Source organism: Canis lupus, chromosome 33 (genome assembly GCF_048164855.1).
Source record: "Canis lupus baileyi chromosome 33, mCanLup2.hap1, whole genome shotgun sequence".
In the NCBI taxonomy this organism is placed as follows: Eukaryota; Metazoa; Chordata; class Mammalia; order Carnivora; family Canidae; genus Canis; species Canis lupus.
In genome coordinates this window covers 7,018,932-7,041,664 of record NC_132870.1, presented here as the reverse complement: position 1 = coordinate 7,041,664, position 22,733 = coordinate 7,018,932, and the positions used below count along the sequence as shown (strand labels likewise).

Here is a 22,733-nt window from a genome sequence, read left to right as displayed (position 1 = left end):
CTTAAAATCAAACTAACAATTTTTCTTTTCACGGAGATCCACATCTCAAAAAAACCTCAACAAACTAGTTTTTCCTTTTATTTCACTTAAATTTTCAGTGTTTGTCACCTAAAAAATTCTTTAAGAAAGTAATATTTTTGAAGAAAAAAATTATAAGGAGGAATGATTTTCAAATTTAAAAGAGAATTAAAAAGGGGTGCCTGGCTGGCTCAGTCGGTAGAGCTTGGGACTCTTGATCTCGGTCGGGGTTGTGAGTTTGAACCCCACACTGGGTAAAGAAAAAAAAACCAAACACTTTTTAAAAAAATTAGATAAATAAATAAAAATTAAAAGGATTTTAAAGACAAAGGGAACTAAAAGGCCCTCTACCTAACTCCTAAAAACATGTTTCATGTTTACTATATGTAGGCAAACTGGCTTATGATTTGGTCATTTTAGTAATTCTGACCATCTTTACAATCCATCATAAACAGACTGTACTAGCGGGCAGCCCAGTGGCTCAGCGGTTTAGTACCCTCCCTTCAGCCGAGGGTGTGATCCTGGAGACCTGGGATGGAGTCCCACGTCACACTCCCTGCATGGAGCCTGCTTCTCCCTCTGCCTGTGTCTCTGCCCACCACCACCTCCCCGCCCCGTCTCATGAATAAATAAATAAAATCTTTTAAAAAAATAGACTGTACTAGCATTTATGGTTAAATATATATTCACTTCCCTAAGTCTAAACCTAAGAAGAAAGTATCTTTTAATGGGAACTTAAGCTTTGGTTCCCAAATTGTACATTTCCCATACGTGTATTTAGTGTATACAAGTAAAGGAACTGTGTTAGGAAATTCTGCATTAAAATTTCACCAACAGATAAGAGGGGATGTGACCCATTACTACATGACTTTAAGGTATGCAAGTTAGGTAAAAGTAACGCTGATTACATATTTTTACTCTTATTTAAAATTAAGAGAATATTTTTATTTTTATTATTATTTTTAAAAGATTTTATTTATTTATTCATGATAGACAGAGGGGGGCGGGGCAGAGACAGAATAGCCTGGAAAATTACCATTGTCATTCTTTCAAACAGATGAAATATTTGACCTTTGAGTCAATCTAGAGCAGAAAAAAGAAGTAAAGCATGTATCAAAATCTTAAGTTCGTCAGAAATCAGAAACCACTAAGAAGTAGATTTAAACAGACACTAAACAAAGATTCTCACAAAATGGGTATCATAACCTGAAACCCCTTTAAGATTTTCATTCTAGATCACCTTACCATAAAATACAGTTTAAACAAAACAAGAAACTGAGACGATTCCATTATAGTACTACTTTTACATTCAAATCATTTATTTCCATTTTCCTGAGGCTTTTCATGTACATTTTTATTTTTATTACAGTTGCCAATATTTATCAATTACATATTTTCTCACTGCACCAACAGTTTAGTCTCTTTTTTATATATTGGAAACAAGAAAATACCTTAGCTGCAGGGATCTCTAGAAGAGCTCCAAGTTCTTCAAAAGTAATATTATTATATAATTTGCTTGCAGACAACAAATTGTGTTCAATAACGGCTCTGTCCAAGATGCTAGAACCTTAACATAAATAAGACAGTTATAAGCTTGAAACTTATTTTGTACTTTTTATAAGAAAATGATTTATTGGGCACCTGGGTGGCTCAGTTGGTTAAGCAACTGCCTTTGGCTCAGGTCATGATCCCAGGGTCCTGGGATTGAGCTCTGAATTGGGCTCCCTTGCTCACCGGGGAGCCTGCTTTTCCTCTTCCTGCTTTCCTCCTGCTCGTGCTCTCTCTCTCACCATTTCTCTCTCTCTCAAATAAATAAAATCTTAAAAAAGAATTTAAAAACTGAATTGAGAGAACGAGCAAGTGGGAGGGAGGGGCAGAGGGAGAGAAAGTCTTAAGCAGACTTCATGCAGAGCAGACAGCCCGACATGGGACTGGTTCTCATGACCCTGAGATTACCACCTGAGCCAAAAACCAAGAGTCAGATGCTCAACAGACTGCACCACCCAGGCATCCCTTGTTTTATATTTTTAAAAGACTCATCTTTTTTTTCTAAAAATTTCTATGCATGTAACAACCCATAATCATTGTCTTTATTCCTTTCATTAAATTGTCAAAGTAAGGAAAACGCCTTATTTGATAAGAGTTTGAATAATATACAATTAAATACAGATAATGTATTTAGAAAATGAATGATTGGCAAGTAGTCACCATCTGGCTGAACAGATTTAAGGTTTGGGGTTCTATTTCCTTAGGGTAGCTATCAGATTCATTGACTTTACTTTTCTTGCTATCAGCACAAACATTTATTAGCAAGAAACAGCAAAACCACCATGCAACCTATTCGGCAATCTTGATAAAGTCAATACACATACAGTTCAGTAGAAATACCTCTTTTCTTTTGGGCATTCTATAAGCATCTTACTGTCAGGCATAGATAGAAATATCTGGAAGGTAGGGCCAGCTAACCATGAATAATCAATTATAGCATCCTCCTTTAAGTGAAGTAACATAAGTCCTGACAAAGTGCTGGACATAAGGCCCCATATTCTGAAGGTGTCTGACTACTAGGCTTATCCAATTCTTTTTTTTTTTCTTTTAATTTCCAGTTTTATGGAGATATAATTGACATAATATTGTTGTTTTTAATTTCAATGATTTTTTCCAGTTTTTATTTAAATTCCAATTAGTTAACATACAGTGCAACATTAGTTTCAGGTGTAGAATCTAGTGATTCATCACTTGCTTCCAATACCCAGCGCTCATCACAAGTGCCTTAATACCTATCACCCATTTAACCAATTCCCCTGCCCACCTCCCTTCCAGTAACTTTGTTCTCTATAGTTAAGAGTTTGTTTTCTGGTTTGCCTCTTTCTGATTTTCATCTGTTTTGTTTCTTAAATTTCACATGAGTGAAATCCTACAGCATTTGTCTTTTTCTGACTGACTTATTTTGCTTAGCATAATACTCACTAGCTCCATCCATGTTGTTGCAAAAGGCAAGGTTTCATTCTTTTTTATGGCTAATATTCCATTGTACATGTAGCTTTGAATCTCTCAGTATTTTTGTATCCTTTGAGTAAATACCTAATAGGGTAATTGCTAGATGGTAGAACAGTCTATTTTTAACTTTTTGAGGAACCTCCATACTGTTCTCCAGAGTGGCTGCACCAGTTTGCATTCCCATCAACAGTGCAAGAGGATTGCCCTTTCTCTGCATCCTCGCCAACACTTGTTGTTTCTTGTGTTGTTAATTTTAGCCATTCTGACAAGTGTGAGGGGATATCTCATTTTAACTTTGATTTGTATTTCCCTTATGATCAGTGATGTTGAGCATCTTTTCATGTGTCTGTTAGCCAACTGTATATATTCTTTGGAAAAATGTCTATTTGTGTTTTCTGCCCATTTTTTAACTGGATTATTTTTGGGGTGCTGAATTTTATAAGTTCTTTATATATTTTGGATACTAACCCTTTATCAGATATGACACATAAATAATGTATTAGTTAAAGATGTATAACATAATGATTTGATATATATACACATTATGAAACAATTACCACAGTAAGCTTAACTAACATCCATCACCTCACATGATCAAAAATTTTTCTTGTGGCGAGACCTTTTAAGATCTACTCTCTTAGCAACTTTCAAATATAAAAACCATAATAAATGGGAAAATAGAAAGACTTAATATTGTTAAGATGGCAATAGTCCCCAAGTTGATCTATGGACTCAGTGTAATCCCTATCAAAATACCAGCTGGCTTTTTTGCAGAAACTGACAAACTGATTTTAAAATTCATTTTACTGGGATTCAGAGGAGTCAAAATAATCTTGGAAAAAAAAACCAAAAACCAAAAACACAAAGTTGGAGAACTCACACATTCTGATTTCAAAACCTGCCATAAAGATAGAACCAAGACAGTGTGGTACTGGCATAAGGACAGACATCTAGAATAATGGAATAGAACTGGCTCCAGAAATAAGGCTCCAGAAATAAACTCTCACATTTATGGTCAACTGATTATCAACAGAAGTACCAAGATAATTCAACAGGAAACTTATAGTCTCTTCAACCAATGGTGCTAGGACAACTGGATATCTGTATGCAAAGAATAAAAGTGGATCTTTATCTACACCATATACAAAAAAATGAACTCAAAATGAATCAAATGTCTACATGTAAGAGCTACAACTACAAAACTTACAGAATACAAAGCAAATCTTCATTACCTTGAATTAGGCAATGGTTTCTTAGATATGACAAAAAGTACAGGCAACAGAAAGAAGAAAAATATACACTGGACTTCATCAAGATTAAAAAGTTTGGTGTTTCAAAGGACACATCAAAGAAATGAAGAAACAATGCACAGAATGGGAGAAAATATTTGCAAATCATCTGATCATGATCAGGTCTAGAATATATAAAGAATTCCTACGATTCAGTATAAAAGGACAAATAACCTGATTTAAAAACTGAAAAGGATCTGAACAGACTTTTCTCTAAAAATATACAAATAGCCAGTATGTGAAAAGCTGATCAGGGAAATGCAAATCAAAATGATAGGATACCACTTCATACATACTGGGATGTCTAAATCAAAAAGATAATAAAAAAAGTAAAAAAAAAAAAAAAGACAGATAATAAATATGAGAGAAAACATGGAGAAATTAGAACCTGCATACACAGCTGGCAGGAATATAAAAAGGAGCAGCTGCTTTTGAAAACAGTCTGGTAACTTCTCAAAAGACTAAACAGAGTTATATGTCCCAGTCATTCCACTCCTTCGTAAACATCCAGAAGAATTAAAAACCTGTGTTCATACAAAAAATTTTACATGAATATTCATAGCAGTATTATTAATAGCCCAACAGGGAAAACAACCTAAATGTCCACCAACTGATGAGGAAATAAAATGTGGTACATTCATATGATAGAAGATTATTTGGCAATAAAAAGGAATAAAGTACTGATAAGGGATCCCTGGGTGGCGCAGCGGTTTAGCGCCTGCCTTTGGCCCAGGGCGCGATCCTGGAGACCCGGGATCGAATCCCATGTCAGGCTCCCGGTGCATGTAGCCTGCTTCTCCCTCTGCCTATGTCTCTGCCTCTCTCTCTCTCTCTCTGTGTGACTATCATAAATTAAAAAAAAAAAAAAAGTACTGATAAATGCTACAACATGGATAAACATTTTGCCAGGTGAAAAGGCTATATATTGTGATTCCATTTATATGAAATACCCAGCACAGACAAATTTATTGAGCAGAAAGTAGATTAGTAGTAATATTATACAACTTTGGGAATATTCTAAGAAATAATGAATTGTAATTAAAAAAAAATTATGCCTCAAGGTTGCTAATATAGGTTGTAATGCCAAAATACAAAAATGTCCGAAAGAGTTAAATAAGAAAAGCAGTCAGGCCCTAAGATGGAAGAAGACAAAACATCTGTCCTCTTTATATAGTCCTGTGTGAGAAATTTGAGAATCATTTGTATCCTCAGAGGTCCTGGTTAGTATTTCCCCTTTTAGAAAAGAATCTTTTCACATTTTTTTTTTCATGGCCAGAAATCTCAAAGTCAAACCTGAAGCTTGACTATATCAATTCTGGAAACTTTTTCTTTTTTATCTATCTTTTAACTTGTCACACATTTCCTTGCAAAAAGAATTTAAAGCTGTTCAGAAGAAGGCGTGAAGAGAATTTAAAAGTAGCAACTTTTAGGGATCCCTGGGTGGCGCAGCGGTTTGGCGCCTGCCTTTGGCCCAGGGCGCGATCCTGGAGACCCGGGATCGAATCCCACATCGGGCTCCCGGTATATGGAGCCTGATTCTCCCTCTGCCTGTGTCTCTGCCTCTCTCTCTCTCTCTCTCTGTAACTATCATAAATAAATAAAAATTTAAAAAAAGTAGCAACTTTTAAATACTATACTATACTATTTACTAAATACTATTATTTATAGTATTTATTAATATATAGTTTTTATATTATGTTAATATTAATATATTAATACTATTAATATAGTATTATATTAATATATACATATAGTATTTATATATATAGCATTTTATTTGTAGTATTTATAGTATTTTATACTATACTATTTATAGGTGGGCTACAAATTTAATAAGCTTTCTAGCAGTTAAGACAAAAAAAACAATCAGTATATCAACTCAAGGGTGTGTTTAATAAGATAAAAACCGGGCAGACCAGGGGCTCAGCGGTTTAGCACCACCTCTGGCCCAGGGCATGATCCTGAGGACCCGGGATCAAGTCCCACATCAGGCCCCCTGCATGGAGCCTGCTTCTCCCTCTGCCCGTGTCTCTGCCTCTCTGTCTCTCTCTCCTCTCTGTGTTTCTCATGAATGAGTAATTAAAATCTTAAAAAAAAAAAAAAAAGATAAAAACCAACTGTTCAGGAGAATCACAACTAACTCCAAGACTGGGAAGGAATTTTTCTTGAGGATTGCATAATGAATATCCTATAGAAAAACAAAATACCTCCTTTAGACAGAAAGATGAGTATCAACTAGTTTGCTTCTTAAAGTACAAATTAAATGCAAAATTCAATAGGAGCTCACTATACTCCCTTCAGTGATCTGGTTTAATTCAGGGCAGTAAGATTGGGTGAAGCATATACCTTTGCAAACCTCGGCATAAATGACTCTTGATAGCTAAACTGTCTTTGATATAGGATGACGTTGAATCCAAGAAGGTGGGTCTAACAGATCTGTGTTTATCTTGACTTTTTTCTTGTTTCTGATGGTCTGGTCATATTTTTATTATTACATGTTATTGTTTTAAGTTATTTTAAAACCTCTGTAGACAAACATATATAATCCGACCGATGTTATAAACAAGCAACTATTAAAAACTTCTTTTCTGGAAAACAGCCTGACTAAAGTGAATACATCCCTTAACTAGGAAACATGACACCAAGTACTATTTTCACTGGCAACACTTTTACCCTGAATAACCTTAAGCAAGCTACTATGCCAAATTTTACTCTATCTAAAGTAGGACTGGGATAATTATTCTGTTAAAAACTGATGCTTAGGGACGCCTGGGTGGCTCAGGGTGTGATCCTGAGCCCGGAGTCCCGGGATCGAGTCCCACATCAGGCTCCCTGTGAGGAGGCTGCTTCTCCCTCTGCTTGTGTCTCTGCCTCTCTCTCTGTGTCTCTCATGAATAAATAAATAAAATCTTAAAAAAACAAAACAAAACCGATGCTTAAAATTAATTAAGGTACTTACCAAAGGGTTTGAGTTTTTTAAAAACCAAGAACTATTAACATAGGCTATAATTCTGTTCTTAGAATTTTCAAAAAATGCATTTTTCTACAATATGCTTTCTAGTAGGGCTATTTTATATAATTCAAACCCATATCTGTATATAATATTCACCTTCAGTCAACATAATACTCCTTTTTGGTCATCAAGTGTTATATAAAAATATTATACAAAGATATTAAGATGCTTCAGATTTAACACACTTCCTCCTAGCATGTACCTAAATATTTACTCCCACAAATTTGTAAAGACATGATGATTACCATCAGCTGTAGTTGCTTTTTGGTGAGGCATCAGCATGGCAGCAAATTCTTGAAGTTGATTTCCTCTGATGATCCTGTCTAGGTACATTTTCTCTAGGATCCCATAAGCAGCAAGTTGCTGGCACCTTTCATCCTTAAAAAGAGTAGCTAACATCCGAGAACGCTGCTGTCCTAAGGGAAAGAGATGAGCATCATATATTCCCACAATCTATTTCTCCCAATAAAAAATTATGTTATAACTCCATTTTTGCCTACTACAATATGCAATCAATTGTAATTTGTGGCAGTTATATTCTACAAAGTTGCTGCCAACACTGAATTAGTGAATATTCAATTGCTTATCCAAAAAGAATGACTGATATTTATTGACATATAAAGATTGCTGATATACAGGTAAGGAAAAAAGCAGATTATAAAAGTATATGTATCATGCTACTGCTTATAAAAAAAAGAGGATACACACAGACTTGAAGGAAATCCAAGTAACTAGTAACAGCTCTTTAGAACTGGAAGCAATACCATTTTATGTATTACATTTTCAGTAACAAAACATACAATAAACAAGATCACTGCTTCATAAAAATAAAATGTGTATGTAGTGTGAATATGTCATTAGGCGCTCATCTAAACACAGATCAATAAACATTCTAAAAATGATTTAGAAAAGCCATGGTTTAGAATTATCAGCATTTCTTCTCAATGCCTTTCCTGCTTTACTTGCATGCTATCATTCAGTACAAAAAGAACAGAAAACAGTTTATTTTTCATATTTACTGAAGAAAAGGATAAAGGTGAGATCTAAAACCAAGGCTTGAAAATCCCCAAAGCAGTACATTAATTATCACCAATCTCTAGATTTTACTTTTTATTTTCCTCTACGTAATTCTCACTTAATTTTGTTATTCATTTTTAAGTGATACACTAAGCAAACTAAATTTCATATTATCTCTCTTAATTACTCCTAACACATGTGGGTAATAGACTGATACATGCATATGTAAACATTTTTTAAGTTAGCAATCAATTTTATTGTTTTTAACTGTCTAAATGTTTAAAATAAATTTACCATAATTATAATTGCAATAAGATATCCCCTTGAAGAACAGTTCCTTGCTAAATCCTCCAACAGTAATGAACCTGAAATTATTAAGCAAAGGTAACTGACTATTCATGAAAGCACAAATTACATGTTTACCTGCTGATGCTAAGATGGTACAGTGCAAAGCGTGTTTTAAGGCCTCTAGTCTTTCACTTTCATGCACTATTGTCTTGTAAGAGAGCTCATTGTATCTTTGTGCAGCTTCAATGAATTTTCTTCTATAATCAAGAACACGTGCATAGCATACCTATAGATGGAAAATGTTTCAATTAGGGGAAAAAACATAAAGCATAAAAATAGACAATTTCTAATATACACCATTTATTAGACATTCTGGAGCATCTTAGTATAGTAGGATTCTCCAATACAAAATTAATCCTAAATCAGTTAGTTACCTTATAATGTATCTGTAACTGTTCATTGGTGGACTCATTCTGAAGCAATGATGCTCGATTTATGTAAGCCTCTGCCTGGACTGGGTCATCATCTTCCAGATATAGCCTAGCAATCTTCAGGTAGGTCTCCAGCTTATAATCTACATTGTACTGCCTAGGATGTAACAGGAAAACACAGAATGACTAAATATATTATTAAGAAAATTTTCAGAAGTTGGAGAAAATAAATTTTTCATCATTATATATATATTGTTAATGTAAGGGAATCAAATTTTTACTGCATTAGAGAAAATCTAAAAAATATTTCTGAAATAAATTTTGTTGAATTTTTATTTTTATCATAATTGTTCCATTGTATTTTAGTTTCCTTTTAATCCTCACAAGTCAAAGAACTTAAAAGAAAAAATGCCCAGTTTAGGGGTATATCATATAGTGCTATTGGGGCTATAAATGAATACAATTATCCTGTTAAACAATTTAGCAATAGATTTTCCAACCATCCTTTGAATTCTTTAAAATGCATATATATTCCTTATCTACTACATTTTACCTCTAGAAAATAAATCCCATGAAAATGATCAGGGATGTGCACACATATGTACAAGGAATATTCATTTGTAAAGTTACTCATAAATATCTGTAACAGGAAAAAACTGGGAATCACCTATTATGATATTTATAATAACCAACTAAATTATGGTATATAAAGATGGTAGAATAATATACAGTTGTTATAATCATTACTATATAATAATAGTCATCACATATTTTTGCTAAATGATAAAACAACATGTAAAGACACCATTAAAATGTATTTCTGTACGTATATATGAAGATAGGAATAGCAATTATCTCTAGGTGTTGAGATTACAGGTGGTTTTCATTTTCTCCTTCATCCCAGTAGTCACATTTTATGTCAAAAATGCACAACTGAACATTTCACATAATTCAAACTCACAATATTCAAGATTAATCCTTACAAAAATTAATCCTTTTTATTACAGCAAAAGTGATGCCACCATGTGGCAAGAACGGAGTTTACAATTTACATGGCCTCAGCTCTGAAATTAATCCTTTACTTTAAAAAATTTTTTACACTAATTCAAACTTTTTCCACAAGTCATATGTTACTAGCATTTGTACTACACTATTTCCATTCACAATTCAATTTTCATGAACCGCTATAATTAGTACTATACTTTTTGAATTTTTCAATTTTATGCCAAATCTATCTTTAAATTTATTACTGTAATTGTCAGAATGAATCATCATTTAAAGAAACAAGTTTTCAACTGTTTATCCAGATGCTACTTTAGTAACAGCTCTTTAGATGACCACTCTTTAGTTTAATCACTTTTTAGGTTAATTTAGAAAACTGCTAAATTTTCAGTTCTCTGATATCCTCACAGATAAAGATAATGCTACAGGACTATCAAAATGATAATTACCACCACTACAAAGAATAATCTTATATTTATTTCAACTACCAGTGAAAATAAATCAATTGCCTATACTATGAAGAAAATGCTCCAGATAGACTAAGACCAAAGCAAGTAAGAAAGCCCATCCTTTCCAAATTCTCAAAGGAAAAAAACCAAATTAACAAGAAGCCTTGGAAAGCAAAATTAAAAAAAAAAAAAAAAAAAAAAAAAAGGAAAGCAAAATTCAACATCTACAAAACGAAGCCTTTTGGATATACTGGCTGCTTTTTCAAGGAAAATTACTGCCTAATAACTTCAGAAGTAATGTACAAAAGGTAAGATGCCTGAAGTAGTGTCTGCCTTATCAGTCTTCACAAATATTAATGAAGACAAAAAAAAATCCCTCATTTGCCTAGTAAAAGAGTAGAGAAGCGGCTGAAATATTTTTAAGTCATTTATAGTTATTTTTATACTTGTCAATTGAAAGGGGAAGTGTAAAAAATACATATATATATATAAATATTTATATATATATATAAAATATAACCAAGAATCTCACACCTGCTCTCCTTCTACAATGTACTTGGGAGAAATGTTTCATAACTACAGATGTTTTTAAAAATACTTATCAAAAGGTAAGATTAATTGAATAAAAGTTACAAACTATCATCTTAATTTTTTCTAATTGTCTCCCTCTCACTTAGTCTAGCATCCCAAACCCAACAACCCACTGAATGCACCATGACCTCTAAACCATTGACCTCATTACATTGTTACTGTCTTTTTCCCCCTTAAAGGTCTCATTTCACTCCTTACTTAGTTTAATCCCTATGGTCAATCACTGTTAATTACTGAATTGAATATGCACTCATGTCTCCTGTCCATCCTTTGCTGTCACACTTGTTGTGCAAAATCATAACTCTGGTTAAACCTAAGTTTCCCTACTCCTTTCCTGCATCCATGCAGCTGAACTCTGATGGAGAAAAACACCTAACTAATCTGAATCATCTCGTTTCAATCACTACAACCTTCAGATGAGTCCTTAATGCTGCCAAGTATATTATATATTCCTAGTCCTCTTACTCTTAAAGAATTTTTTCCAAAAAAAAAAAAAAAAAGAATTTTTTCCTATTCTTGTCTTCCCTCAACTTCAACAGTCCCACCCCATTCACACTTCCAAGAATACTGAAGCAATCAGTACTTGCAGAAATTCCACCACCTTATCACTAATATCAGCACTCACATACTTGGTATTCCTGGCTGTTAGTGTAGCTCTCTGGGGCTATTCTGCCAAGCAGGGAACATCTGGCAATGTCTACAGACATTTTGATCTCCACAAATAGGGGTGATGATGCTACTGGCAACTAGTGAACAGAGGTCTAGGATACTGCTAAGCATCTTGTAATACACAGGACAACTCCCACAACAAAGAATTATTCTATCTAAAATACCAACAGTGCTGAGGTTGAGAAACTCAGCCACAGATGATCCATGCAAAGCCTATTCACTAGTTTCCTTCCCCTCCTATCTACTCCTGCCAGAATCCTTTTCTCTACCCCTCCATATAAATTTTTGCTTTCTAAAAAATAAAAAAAAATCATAAAAGAAAAAATCTGCCGCTTCTTCCCTATTTCTCTGCTCCCTTCTGTGAAACTTCTGCAGAGTTGCCCATACATACCATTTTCAGTTCTCTCCCTATTCTCTCTTAAACCATTCCAATCACATTTTTTCACTCTTATCATTTCATCAAAACAGCTTTTATCAAGTGTCTTTTTTTTTTTGTCAAGTGTCTTTATGACCTCCACATTACTAACTCCAATGGTTAACCATCACTCTCATCTTACTTGACCTATCAGCACCATAGCTAATCACTTGCTCCTTCTTGATACATTTTCCTCTTGACTTCTAGGCCACCATACTTCACATTCTTCTGTTTTTCTTCTTATCTAAATCCTTCTCACTTTCTCCTGCCCCGATCTCTTAATGTCAGTGTTCTGGGAATCAGTATTCAGTCCTCTTCTCTATCTGTATTTCCTCCCTTGGGAATCTCATCAATACAATGGTTTTAAATTCCATCTATATATCAGTGACTCCCGAATGTAGCCTGTATTTCTCTCTTAAACTACAGACTAATATATTCAACTCCCTACTAGATACTTCTACTTGGTTATCACATTTCCAAAATGGAATTCTTCATCTTCCCTCAAAACCTATCTTTTACTACTCAGTAGATGGCAACTCCATCTTTCTATTTATTCGGACCAAAACCAAGATTTATCTTGGGCTCTTTTTCTCATACTCCATATACAAGCTACCAGAAAATCCTTAGCTCTATCTTAAAAACATACCAGAATTCAACATTTCTCACAATCCCCATCTTCTCTGCAGTAGTACATAAGCCTTTTAACTTATGCTCTTACTTCTATCATTACTTGCCTACAGTTATTCTCAACCAAGTGGTCAGAATAATTTTCTAAAATATAAATCAGATAACGTGACTCTTCCATACAAAATCCTCTAATGGCTCCCCCTCATTTCACTTAGAGAAAAGCCAAAGGCCTTACAATGACTTACAAGAACCTACATAATCTGATCCCCGGTACTCTCTGATCTCAGCCCTGTCTTCCCTTGGCTCACTTCACTCCGCCCACACTGGTATCCTTGATCTTCTGAAAGCACTCCAGGCATGCTTCCATCTTAGGGCTTTTACGTTAGCCATCCTCTCTAAGAGGATCTACTGATAGTCTTCCTTCAGCTCATAGCCACTCCCTTACTTCCTTCAAGTGTCTGAGAAGATGTACCTGGACCACCCTTCCACTCCAATCATCCTATTTAATGATACAACCTGTTCCCCAACTTTTCCTTTACTTTTTTCTATAGCACGTATCACCTTCTAATTACTACAACATATATGTACTTATTAAATTATTTATGATGTTTTTTGCACTAGAATGTGAGAAAAAAATATAAGTGAACAGTGATACATAGCCTATATACATGTCCATCCAATATCTACTATTTACTATACTTTTGTCCTGTTTCCAAAGGAATTCCCACCAACACTTGGGCTGCATTTCTCCAATCTTCTTCTTTCTCATATATGGATGCAAGATGCTGTCTTATGGAAGCAACCTGGAATAAGAGGTGGATATGTTAAATTATTTCAACTGACATTAGTGACTAATTAAAATAAATGGATGCTAAGTTAATCTATTGTGATAATGCTTCCAATTAACATATTTAGCTGGCATGTAAATAGTACAAGTTTAACTAGACCACCCCAATTATTTTTTAAATGAATTTTGCATTCACAGAATATCAAAATACTGAACTGAAAAAACACATTTCTTGCAATGTGGATTATAGCAAGAATTTAGTATAAATATTAAACTTTCCTTTTATGTTAACTGCACATATAATGCTGGAGTTTTCCTATGTTTATAGCCTTATTAACAATTTTACTGATTCTTAAAAATTATCTAAAGAGTAATATTTGGTTCATAAATCAAATTGTAATATCTGAGGAAATATCAGCTAGAGTTATAACACCGTAATATTTATTTTTACATAGTAATATGCTGTTTGGCACACTGTTGTCAAAAATAAGACTGGATAATCATCTTCTCTAAAAATATGGTAATATCTCTCCAAAAAACTGCTGCTATCTCATGTTCAAAAATCACAGCTCTAGATTTTTACCTGCTCCTCAAATGAAATGACTCTAGGCTGGATCTTTTCCAAAGTGAAATGATAGATTTCTTTGGCTGTGCTATCAGGCAGGTTAGGGAGATGCGTACAGAAATCAGTCAGCAACTGTCGAGAGATCACGAGACTGACATTCTCATTTACCACTTGTCAAAAAAGAATAAGAGATAAGACATAAGTAAACATGAGTAATTTATAATTTTTCACTAAGCAATAAATTTTTATCTAAAATTAATATTAAAACAATATATATTAATGCAACTTTCAATGTATTATTCAGGGATTTCAAGACCCATATCATCTTATATTAGAGAATCAGTTTTCCTTATGCTGAATTATTTGATTACATAATGACTACACCAAAACAGTAAAAAATCCCACAATTTTTCTAAAAAACTGAAATCACTGGGGAAAAGTTTTGTTTTACATTTGAGAATTTTATATTGTATTTTTCCTTATTTTTCTATAAAGGGAAGGCACAGAAACACCTATATTTTTATTTACATACTTATATCCCACCTAGTTACAAAAAGGAGTTAAAGAAGAAACATAATTTTTATGAAATTTAAATAAAACAAAAAGTGACAGTTACTGCCACTTGTACTTTTCCAATAAAAATATAACAAATGAGAACTGAGGTCAGCACTAGATGTACAGACATATTTAATGACATTATTTATAAACATTTATGAGTTTTTATTATTATCTGTGATTAAGGATGAAAGCTCTGAAGCCATGCTACTTCCACTGCATCTGATCAGATACCCTCAAACAAGAAACTTAACTTCTCTGTGCTTCTGTTTCCTCGTCTGTAAATTGTGGATAAGGCTGCTGTGAAGCTTAAATGTACTATCTATAGAACACTTTAAACAATACGCTGCACAAAGTACTCAACAAATGTTCATTATTATTATCACTATTACTATATTTTAAAAGAGGTATCATGCTTGTGACCACTGCTCAGATAAATTAAGTCTGAAATCGGCAGTTACTGGGAAAATAAATGATGATTCAAAACCTGTTCAGCTGATATAAATGATTTTCAGTAGACGGCTTTTCTTCGTGGTTCATCGGAATCAAAGTTTATAATAAAAATCACTATTCTTTTGCTACTACAATGTAATATTCTCAATAATACTATTCCTAACAGTCTTTCTGAAGTCACTATCAGTTCATCACACATTGCAGGCCCCAATTTTTTGAGGCAGTAACTTACAATAACCTGTAACAAGCTTCTAATCAGTTTATGATATAATAATCACAATTCATTCTTGGATAATACTGGATACAGCTGAGAAAATGGTTTCATTGTAAGTACCATTAGGCACTTATAATTGTTAGAAATTACTACACAAACTAGCACTTCTCATGATGATAATGTGTGTGAAAGCACACTACAGACTGTAAAGCACTCTCAAGTGTCATTAATATTAACTCAGTATCAATTCCAGCCTGAATTTTGAGTAATTTTCAAGATAACTGGATATGTCTAAAGTCAAGAAGTAGATGAGAATGTCTTGAAGAACAGGAATTTGTAGTTTCCATTCAAATGGAATGTTCTTAACATTAACAACAGTTAACACTTATGTAGCACTTATTATATGCCAGGTACTATTAAAGCACTTTACTATGTATATTAACTCATTTAACTGCATTTAACTCATTTAACATCTCTACCAGGTAGTTATCATATCCCCATTTTATAGACAAGGAAATGGAGGCACAAAGGAATAACTTACCCAAGAATACACAACTAATAAAACAACGGACCAGACTGAATCTAGACTATTCTCTTTACCATTATGCTATATTGTCTTTCATCAGTTACTATATCAATAGCTATACAAAACCTTAATTGGTAATTGGTAATGTAAGTCTGAAGACAACTTACTAAAAAAAAAAAAAATCAAGTGGTAAATAGTTTAAATTCTAAAATCAATTTCAATGTATATTTAATTTAATCTCAATGCAAATTATATTGGTAATTTGATATAAAACAAGCTTGCTCAAGCTTTGAAGTCCTAACTCAATAATACAAGGCAAACATGGAATTTTCATTCCACTTACTTGCTTCGACAAAAGCTTTCAAAGCTTCTAGTTGTTCTGCCCCAGATAACTGAATGGCTTTTTCCAGGATCTGACGATACCTAAAACAATACCAAATAAAAATAATGTTCAGAGGACACTAAGGCTAACTTTGATGTTTATTCATTTCTATTTATCCTGGTTTCTTTCACATTGATCTAATTTATTATTTTCTTTATAGTACAGCACAGATTTTTTTTTGTTATAAGTTCCTGGTCTATCACAAGAAACACTAAATCTGGGATCCCTGGGTGGCGCAGTGGTTTAGCGCCTGCCTTTGGCCCAGGGCGCGATCCTGGAGACCCGGGATCGAATCCCACATCGGGTTCCCGGTGCATGGAGCCTGCTTCTCCCTCTGCCTGTGTCTCTGCCTCTCTCTCTCTCTCTGTGTGACTATCATAAAAAAAAAAAAAAAAAAAACACTAAATCTGTAATGCTAAAGGATCACTTCTAGTTTTCTTTACAGTATACCACAATTTTTTAAAAGTTTTCAAGCCTGGGGACACCTGGCTGACTTACTCAGTAGAGCATGAGACTCTTGATCTAGCAGGTTATGAGCTCAAGTCCCAAACATGTTGTGGGCATAGTCTACTTAAAAAAAAAAAAAAAAAAAAAAGTTTTCAAGCCCCCCACAAGAAAGTGAATCTGTAACTCTAAGTTATTGGATCTAATGTACCATTTTTTTCTTGAAAAAGTTTTAGTTTTGAATTTAAACTAAGAAGTCAACTTTCAGGGTGCCTAGTGGTAGCTCAGTCGGTTGGGCATCTGACATCTGACTTGATTTTAGCTCAGGTCATGATCTTAGGGTTGTAGGATTGAGCCCTGGACAGCTCCATGCTCAGCGGGAGTCTGCTTGGGATTCTTTCTCTCCCTCTGCGCCTCCTCACACTTGGGCACAGGCATCTGCTCATGCTCTCTCTCTCTCTTAAATAAATGAATCTTTTTTTAAAAAAAAAGTCTCTTATGCTTGCTTCTCTCTCTTTAAAAATAAATAAATAAATAAATAAATAAGGTTTCTTTCAAATGCCTTAAAAAATAAGCTATATTTCCTTCAATTGTGTATTATACAGACACACAAGAATGTTATTTGAGGTAACCCAGAACCTTTTTCCCTTGTGGACCTAATGAAACTAGGCTTACCAACAATAGGATAGTATTGACTAGGGCAGCCCAGGTGGCTCGGCAGTTTAGCACCGCCTTCAGCCCAGGGCCTGATCCTGGAGACCTGAGATCGAGTCCCATGTTGGGCTCCCTGCATGGAGCCTGCTTCTCCCTCTGCCTGTGACTCTGCCTCTCTCTCTCTCTCTCTCTCTCTCTGTGTGTGTCTCTCAGGAATAAATAAATAAAATATTAAAAAAAAAAAAAGGATAGTATTGACTAGGCAGTTAAATCAAGTTTTAGAGACTGAATGTTACTTAGTGTGTACAAAATAAGCTCCACCAAGCCAAAGGTACTGATAGAATACTCTTTATGCCGTCAGTGCCTATATATTCTTTATTTGCAATCACTTCTAAAAACTATTCTAATATTCATGATCACATAAGATTCAAATCAGCACTCTAAAAAGGATGGGGGAGGGCCGTTAAGGTTCAGTGGGTTAAGCATCTGCCTTCAGCTCAGGTCATGATCTCAGGATTATGGGTTTGAGCCCCAGTGGAGCTCCCTGCTCAGTCTGCTTCTCAGTCTCCCTCTGCCCCTCCCCTCCATTCATACTCTCTCTCAAGCACTCTCTCTCAAATAAATAAATAATTAAAAATTAAACAATATCACATATTAAATTACACTAAGATAAAAGTTACTGAACTGAATAAAACTGAATAATGTAAGAAATATATGACTATTAGAACTAATAAATGAATTCAGTAAAGTTGTGGGGTACAAAATCAATGTTCAAAAATCTATTGTATTTCTAACAGCCAAAATACGGAAAGAGCTCAGGTGTCCACCAACAGATGAATGGATAAAGAACATGGATATATATATATATATAATCGAATATTACTCAGCCATAAAAAATAATGAAATCTTGACATTTGCAACAATGTGGATGAACTAGAGGGTATTATACCAAGTGAAATAAGTCAGAGAAAGACAAATATCATATGATTTCATTCATACATAGAATAAATAAACAAAATTGATGAACATGGAGGAAAAGAAGTAAAAACAAAATAAGATGGAAACAGGGAAATAAACCACGAGAGACTTTTTTTTTAAAGATTTTATTTACTTATTCACAAGAGACACAGAGAGAGAGAGAGAGAGAGAGAGAGAGAGAGAGAAGGGCAGAGACACAGGCAGAGGGAGAAGCAGGCTCCATGCAGGGAGCCCGATGTGGGACTCAATCCCGGGACTCCAGGATTACGCCCCGGGCCAAAGGCAGGCGCTAAACCGTTAAGCCACCCAGGGATCCCCAAGAGACTTTTAATTATAGGAAACAAACAGGGTTGCTGGAGGGGAAGTGAATAGGAGGATGGGGTGTGTGAAGGGCATTAAGGAGGGTACTTGATGGAATGAGACTGAGTGTTATGTGTAACTGATTAATCTCTAAATTCTACCTCTGAAACTAATAATACACTACGTGTTAATTCAACTGAACTTAAATTTTTAAAAAAATCTGTTGTGTTTCTATATACGAATAAATTATCAGGAAAACATCCTATTTACAATTACATCAAAAAGAATAAAATAACTAGGAAATAAATTTAACTAAGGTGAAGGATCTGTACACTGAAAACTATAAGACACTGATAAAAGATTGAAGACATTAATAAAAGGAAAGATATTCCACAGTCATGGACTGAAAGTATTAATATTGTTAAAATACCCATACTACCCAGAGCAATCTACAGACTGAAATCTCTATCAAAATTCCAATGACATTTTTCACAGAAATCAAGAATACTAAAATTTGTATGGAACCATAAAAGACCTTGAGAAAAAACAAAGTTGGAGAGATCACACTCCTTGATTTCAAATTATTACAAAGCAATAGTAATCAATTGGAGAGGGAAACAGGCATTCAGATCCAGGAGACAGATCCCCCCACCCCCAAAATCAATAAAAACCATTCAACACCTCAACATCTAATAGTGAAACTTGCAAATTCCAAAGATTAAGAGAAAATCCTTAAAGCAGCAAGAGACAAGAGATCCCTAACTTACATGGGGAGAAATATTAGATTAACAGCAGACCTCTCCACAGAGACCTGGCAGGCCAGAAAGGGCTGGCAGGATATATTCAGGGTACTACATGAGAAAAACATGCAGCCAAGAATACTTTATCCAGCAAGGCTCTCATTCAGAATAGGAGAAGAGATAAAGAGCTTCCAAGATAGGCATAAACTGAAAGAATATGTGACCACAAACCAGCTCTGCAAGAAATATTAAGGGGGACCCTGTAAAAGAAAGAGGAAGCCCAAAGAAATAATCCACAAAACAGGGACTGAATAGGTATTATGATGACACTAAATTCGTATCTTTCAATAGTAACTCTGAACATGAATGGGCTAAATCATCCCATCAAAAGACACAAGGTTTCAAACTGGATAAAAAAGCAAGACCCATCTATTTGCTGTCTCCAAGAGACTCATTTTAGACCTAAGGACACCTCCAGCCAGAAAATAAAAAGTTGGAGAACTGTTTACCATTCAAATGGTCCTCAAAAGAAAGCAGGGGTAGCAGTCCTCATATCAGATAAAGTTTATCCCAAAGACTGTAGTAAGAGATGAAGAGGGACACTATATCATACTTAAAGGGTCTATCCAACAAGAGGACCTAGCAATCATGAATATTTATGCCCCTAATGTGGGAGCTACCAAGTATATAAATCAATTAATAACCAAAGTAAAGACATACTTAGATATAATACACTAGTAGTAGGAGACTTCAACACAACACTTTCTGCAAATGAAAGATCTTCTAAGCACAACATCTCCAAAGAAACAAGAGCATTAAATGATACACTGGACCAGATGGATTTCACAGATATATACAGAACTTTGCATCCAAATGCAACTGAATACACATTCTTCTCGAGTGCATATGGAACTTTCTCCAGAATAGACCACATACTGGGTCACAAATCAGGTTTCAACGGATACCAAAAGATTGGCATTGTCCCCTGCATATTTTCAGACCATAATGCTTTGAAACTTGAACTCAATCACAAGAAGAAATTTGGAAGAAACTCAAACACGTGGAGGTTAAAGAGCATCCTGCTAAAGGATGAATGGGTCAACCAGGAAATTAGAGAAGAATTAAGAAGATTCATGGAAACTAATGAAAATGAAGATACAACTGTTCAAAATCTTTGGGATACAGCAAAAGCAGTCCTAAGAGGGAAATACATCACAATACAAGCATCCCTCAAAAAATCGGAAAAAACTCAAATACAAAAATAAAACATACACCAAGCAGAAGAGAATTAATAAAGATTCGAGCAGAACTCCATGAAATAGATACCAGAACTGTAGAACAGATAAACAAAACCAGGAATAGGTTCTTTGAAAGAATTAATAAGATAGATAGATTAGCCAGCCTTATTAAAAAGAAAAAAGACTCAAATTAATAAAATCACGAATAAAAAAGGAGAGATCACAACCAATACCAAGGAGATAGAAACGATTTTAAAAACATATTATGAGGGTGGCCCAGGTGGCTCAGCAGTTTAGCTGATCAGCCCAGGGCCTGATCCTGGAGACCTGGGATCAAGTCCCACGTTGGCCTCCCTGCATGGAGCCTGCTTCTCTCTCTGCCTGTGTCTCTGCCTCTCTCTCTCATGAATAAATAAATAAAATCTTAAAAATATATTATGAGCAGCTATACGCCAATAAATTAGGCAATCTAGAAGAAATGGACGCATTTCTGGAAAACCACAAATTACCAAAACCGGAACAGGAAGAAATAGAAAACCTGAACAGGCTGATAACCAGGGAGGAAATTGAAGCAGTCATCAAAAACCTCCCAAGACACAAAAGTCCAGGGCCAGATGGCTTCCCAGGGGAATTCGATCAAACGTTTAAAGAAGAAACAATACCTATTTTACTAAAGCTGTTCCACAAAATAGAAAGGAACGGAGTATCTCCAAACTTGTTTTATGAGGCCATCATCACCTTAATTCCAAAACCAGACAAAGACCCCACCAAAAAGGAGAATTACAGACTAATATCCCTGATGAGCACAGATGCAAAAATTCTCAACAAGATACCAGACAATAGGATCCCAGAATACATTAAGAAGATTATTCACCATGACCAAGTGGGATTTATCCCTGGGATGCAAGGCTGGTTCAACACTCGTAAAGCAATCAATGGGATAGATCATATCAAGAAGAGAAAAAACAAGAACCATATGATCCTCTCAATAGATGCAGAGAAAGCATTTGACAAAATACAGCATCCATTCCTGATCAAAACTCTTCAGAGTGTAGGGATAGAGGGAACATTCCTCAGCATCTTAAAAGCCATCTACAAAAAGCCCACAGCAAATATCATTCTCAATGGGGAGACACTGAGAGCCTTTCCCCTAAGATCAGGAACAAGACAGGGATGTCCACTCTCACCACTGCTATTCAACATAGTACTAGAAGTCCTAGCCTCAACAATTAGACAACAAAAAGAAATAAAAGGTATTCAAATTGGCAAAGAAGAAATCAAACTTTCCCTCTTCGCAGATGACATGATACTGTAGGTAGAAAACCCAAAAGACTCCACCCCAAGATTGCTAGAACTCATACAGCAATTCAGCAATGTGGCAGGATACAAACCCAATGCCCAGAAATCAGTGGCATTTCTATACAGTAACAATGAGACTGAAGAAAGAGAAATTAAGGAGTCAATCCCATTTATAATTGCACCCAAAAGCATAAGATACCTCGGAATAAACCTAACCAAAGAGGTAAAGGGTCTATACCCTAAAAACTATAGAAAACTTCTGAAAGAAATTGAGGAAGACACAAAGAGATGGAAAAATATTCCATGCTCATGGATTGGCAGAATTAATATTGTGAAAATGTCAATGCTACCCAGGGCAATTTACACGTTTCATGCAACCCCTATCAAAATACCATGGACTTTCTTCAGAGAATTGGAACAAATCATCTTAAGATTTGTGTGGAATCATAAAAGACCCCGAATAGCCAGGGGAATACTGAAAAAGAAAACCAGAACCGGTGGCATCACAATGCCAGATTTCAGGTTGTACTACAAAGCTGTGATCATCAAGACAGTGTGGTACTGGCACAAAAACAGACACATAGATCAATGGAACAGAATAGAGAACCCAGAAGTGGACCCTCAACTCTATGGTCAACTAATATTCGACAAAGCAGGAAAGACTATCCACTAGAAAAAAGGACAGTCTCTTCAATTAAATGGTGCTGGGAAAATTGAGACAGCCACGTGCAGAAGAATGAAACTAGACCATTCTTTTACACCATACACAAAGATAAACTCAAAATGGTT

The 22,733-nt window shown here is 34.8% G+C and overlaps 1 protein-coding gene across 2 annotated transcripts in view; it reads right to left on the bottom strand.

Moving 5' to 3' along the window:
- Positions 1 to 22,733, bottom strand: part of COPS4 (COP9 signalosome subunit 4) — a 40,471-nt gene that overhangs the window by 7,108 nt on the left and 10,630 nt on the right. For both annotated transcript variants that reach the window (XM_072810181.1, XM_072810182.1), the window contains exons 2-8: positions 16,253 to 16,332; positions 14,180 to 14,331; positions 13,509 to 13,612; positions 9,060 to 9,213; positions 8,761 to 8,911; positions 7,566 to 7,736; positions 1,470 to 1,585 (exon numbers count right to left, since the gene is read on the bottom strand). In XM_072810181.1, coding sequence (XP_072666282.1) covers positions 1,470 to 1,585; positions 7,566 to 7,736; positions 8,761 to 8,911; positions 9,060 to 9,213; positions 13,509 to 13,612; positions 14,180 to 14,331; positions 16,253 to 16,332 — 928 coding nt within the window. The remainder of the gene's footprint in view (positions 1 to 1,469; positions 1,586 to 7,565; positions 7,737 to 8,760; positions 8,912 to 9,059; positions 9,214 to 13,508; positions 13,613 to 14,179; positions 14,332 to 16,252; positions 16,333 to 22,733) is intronic.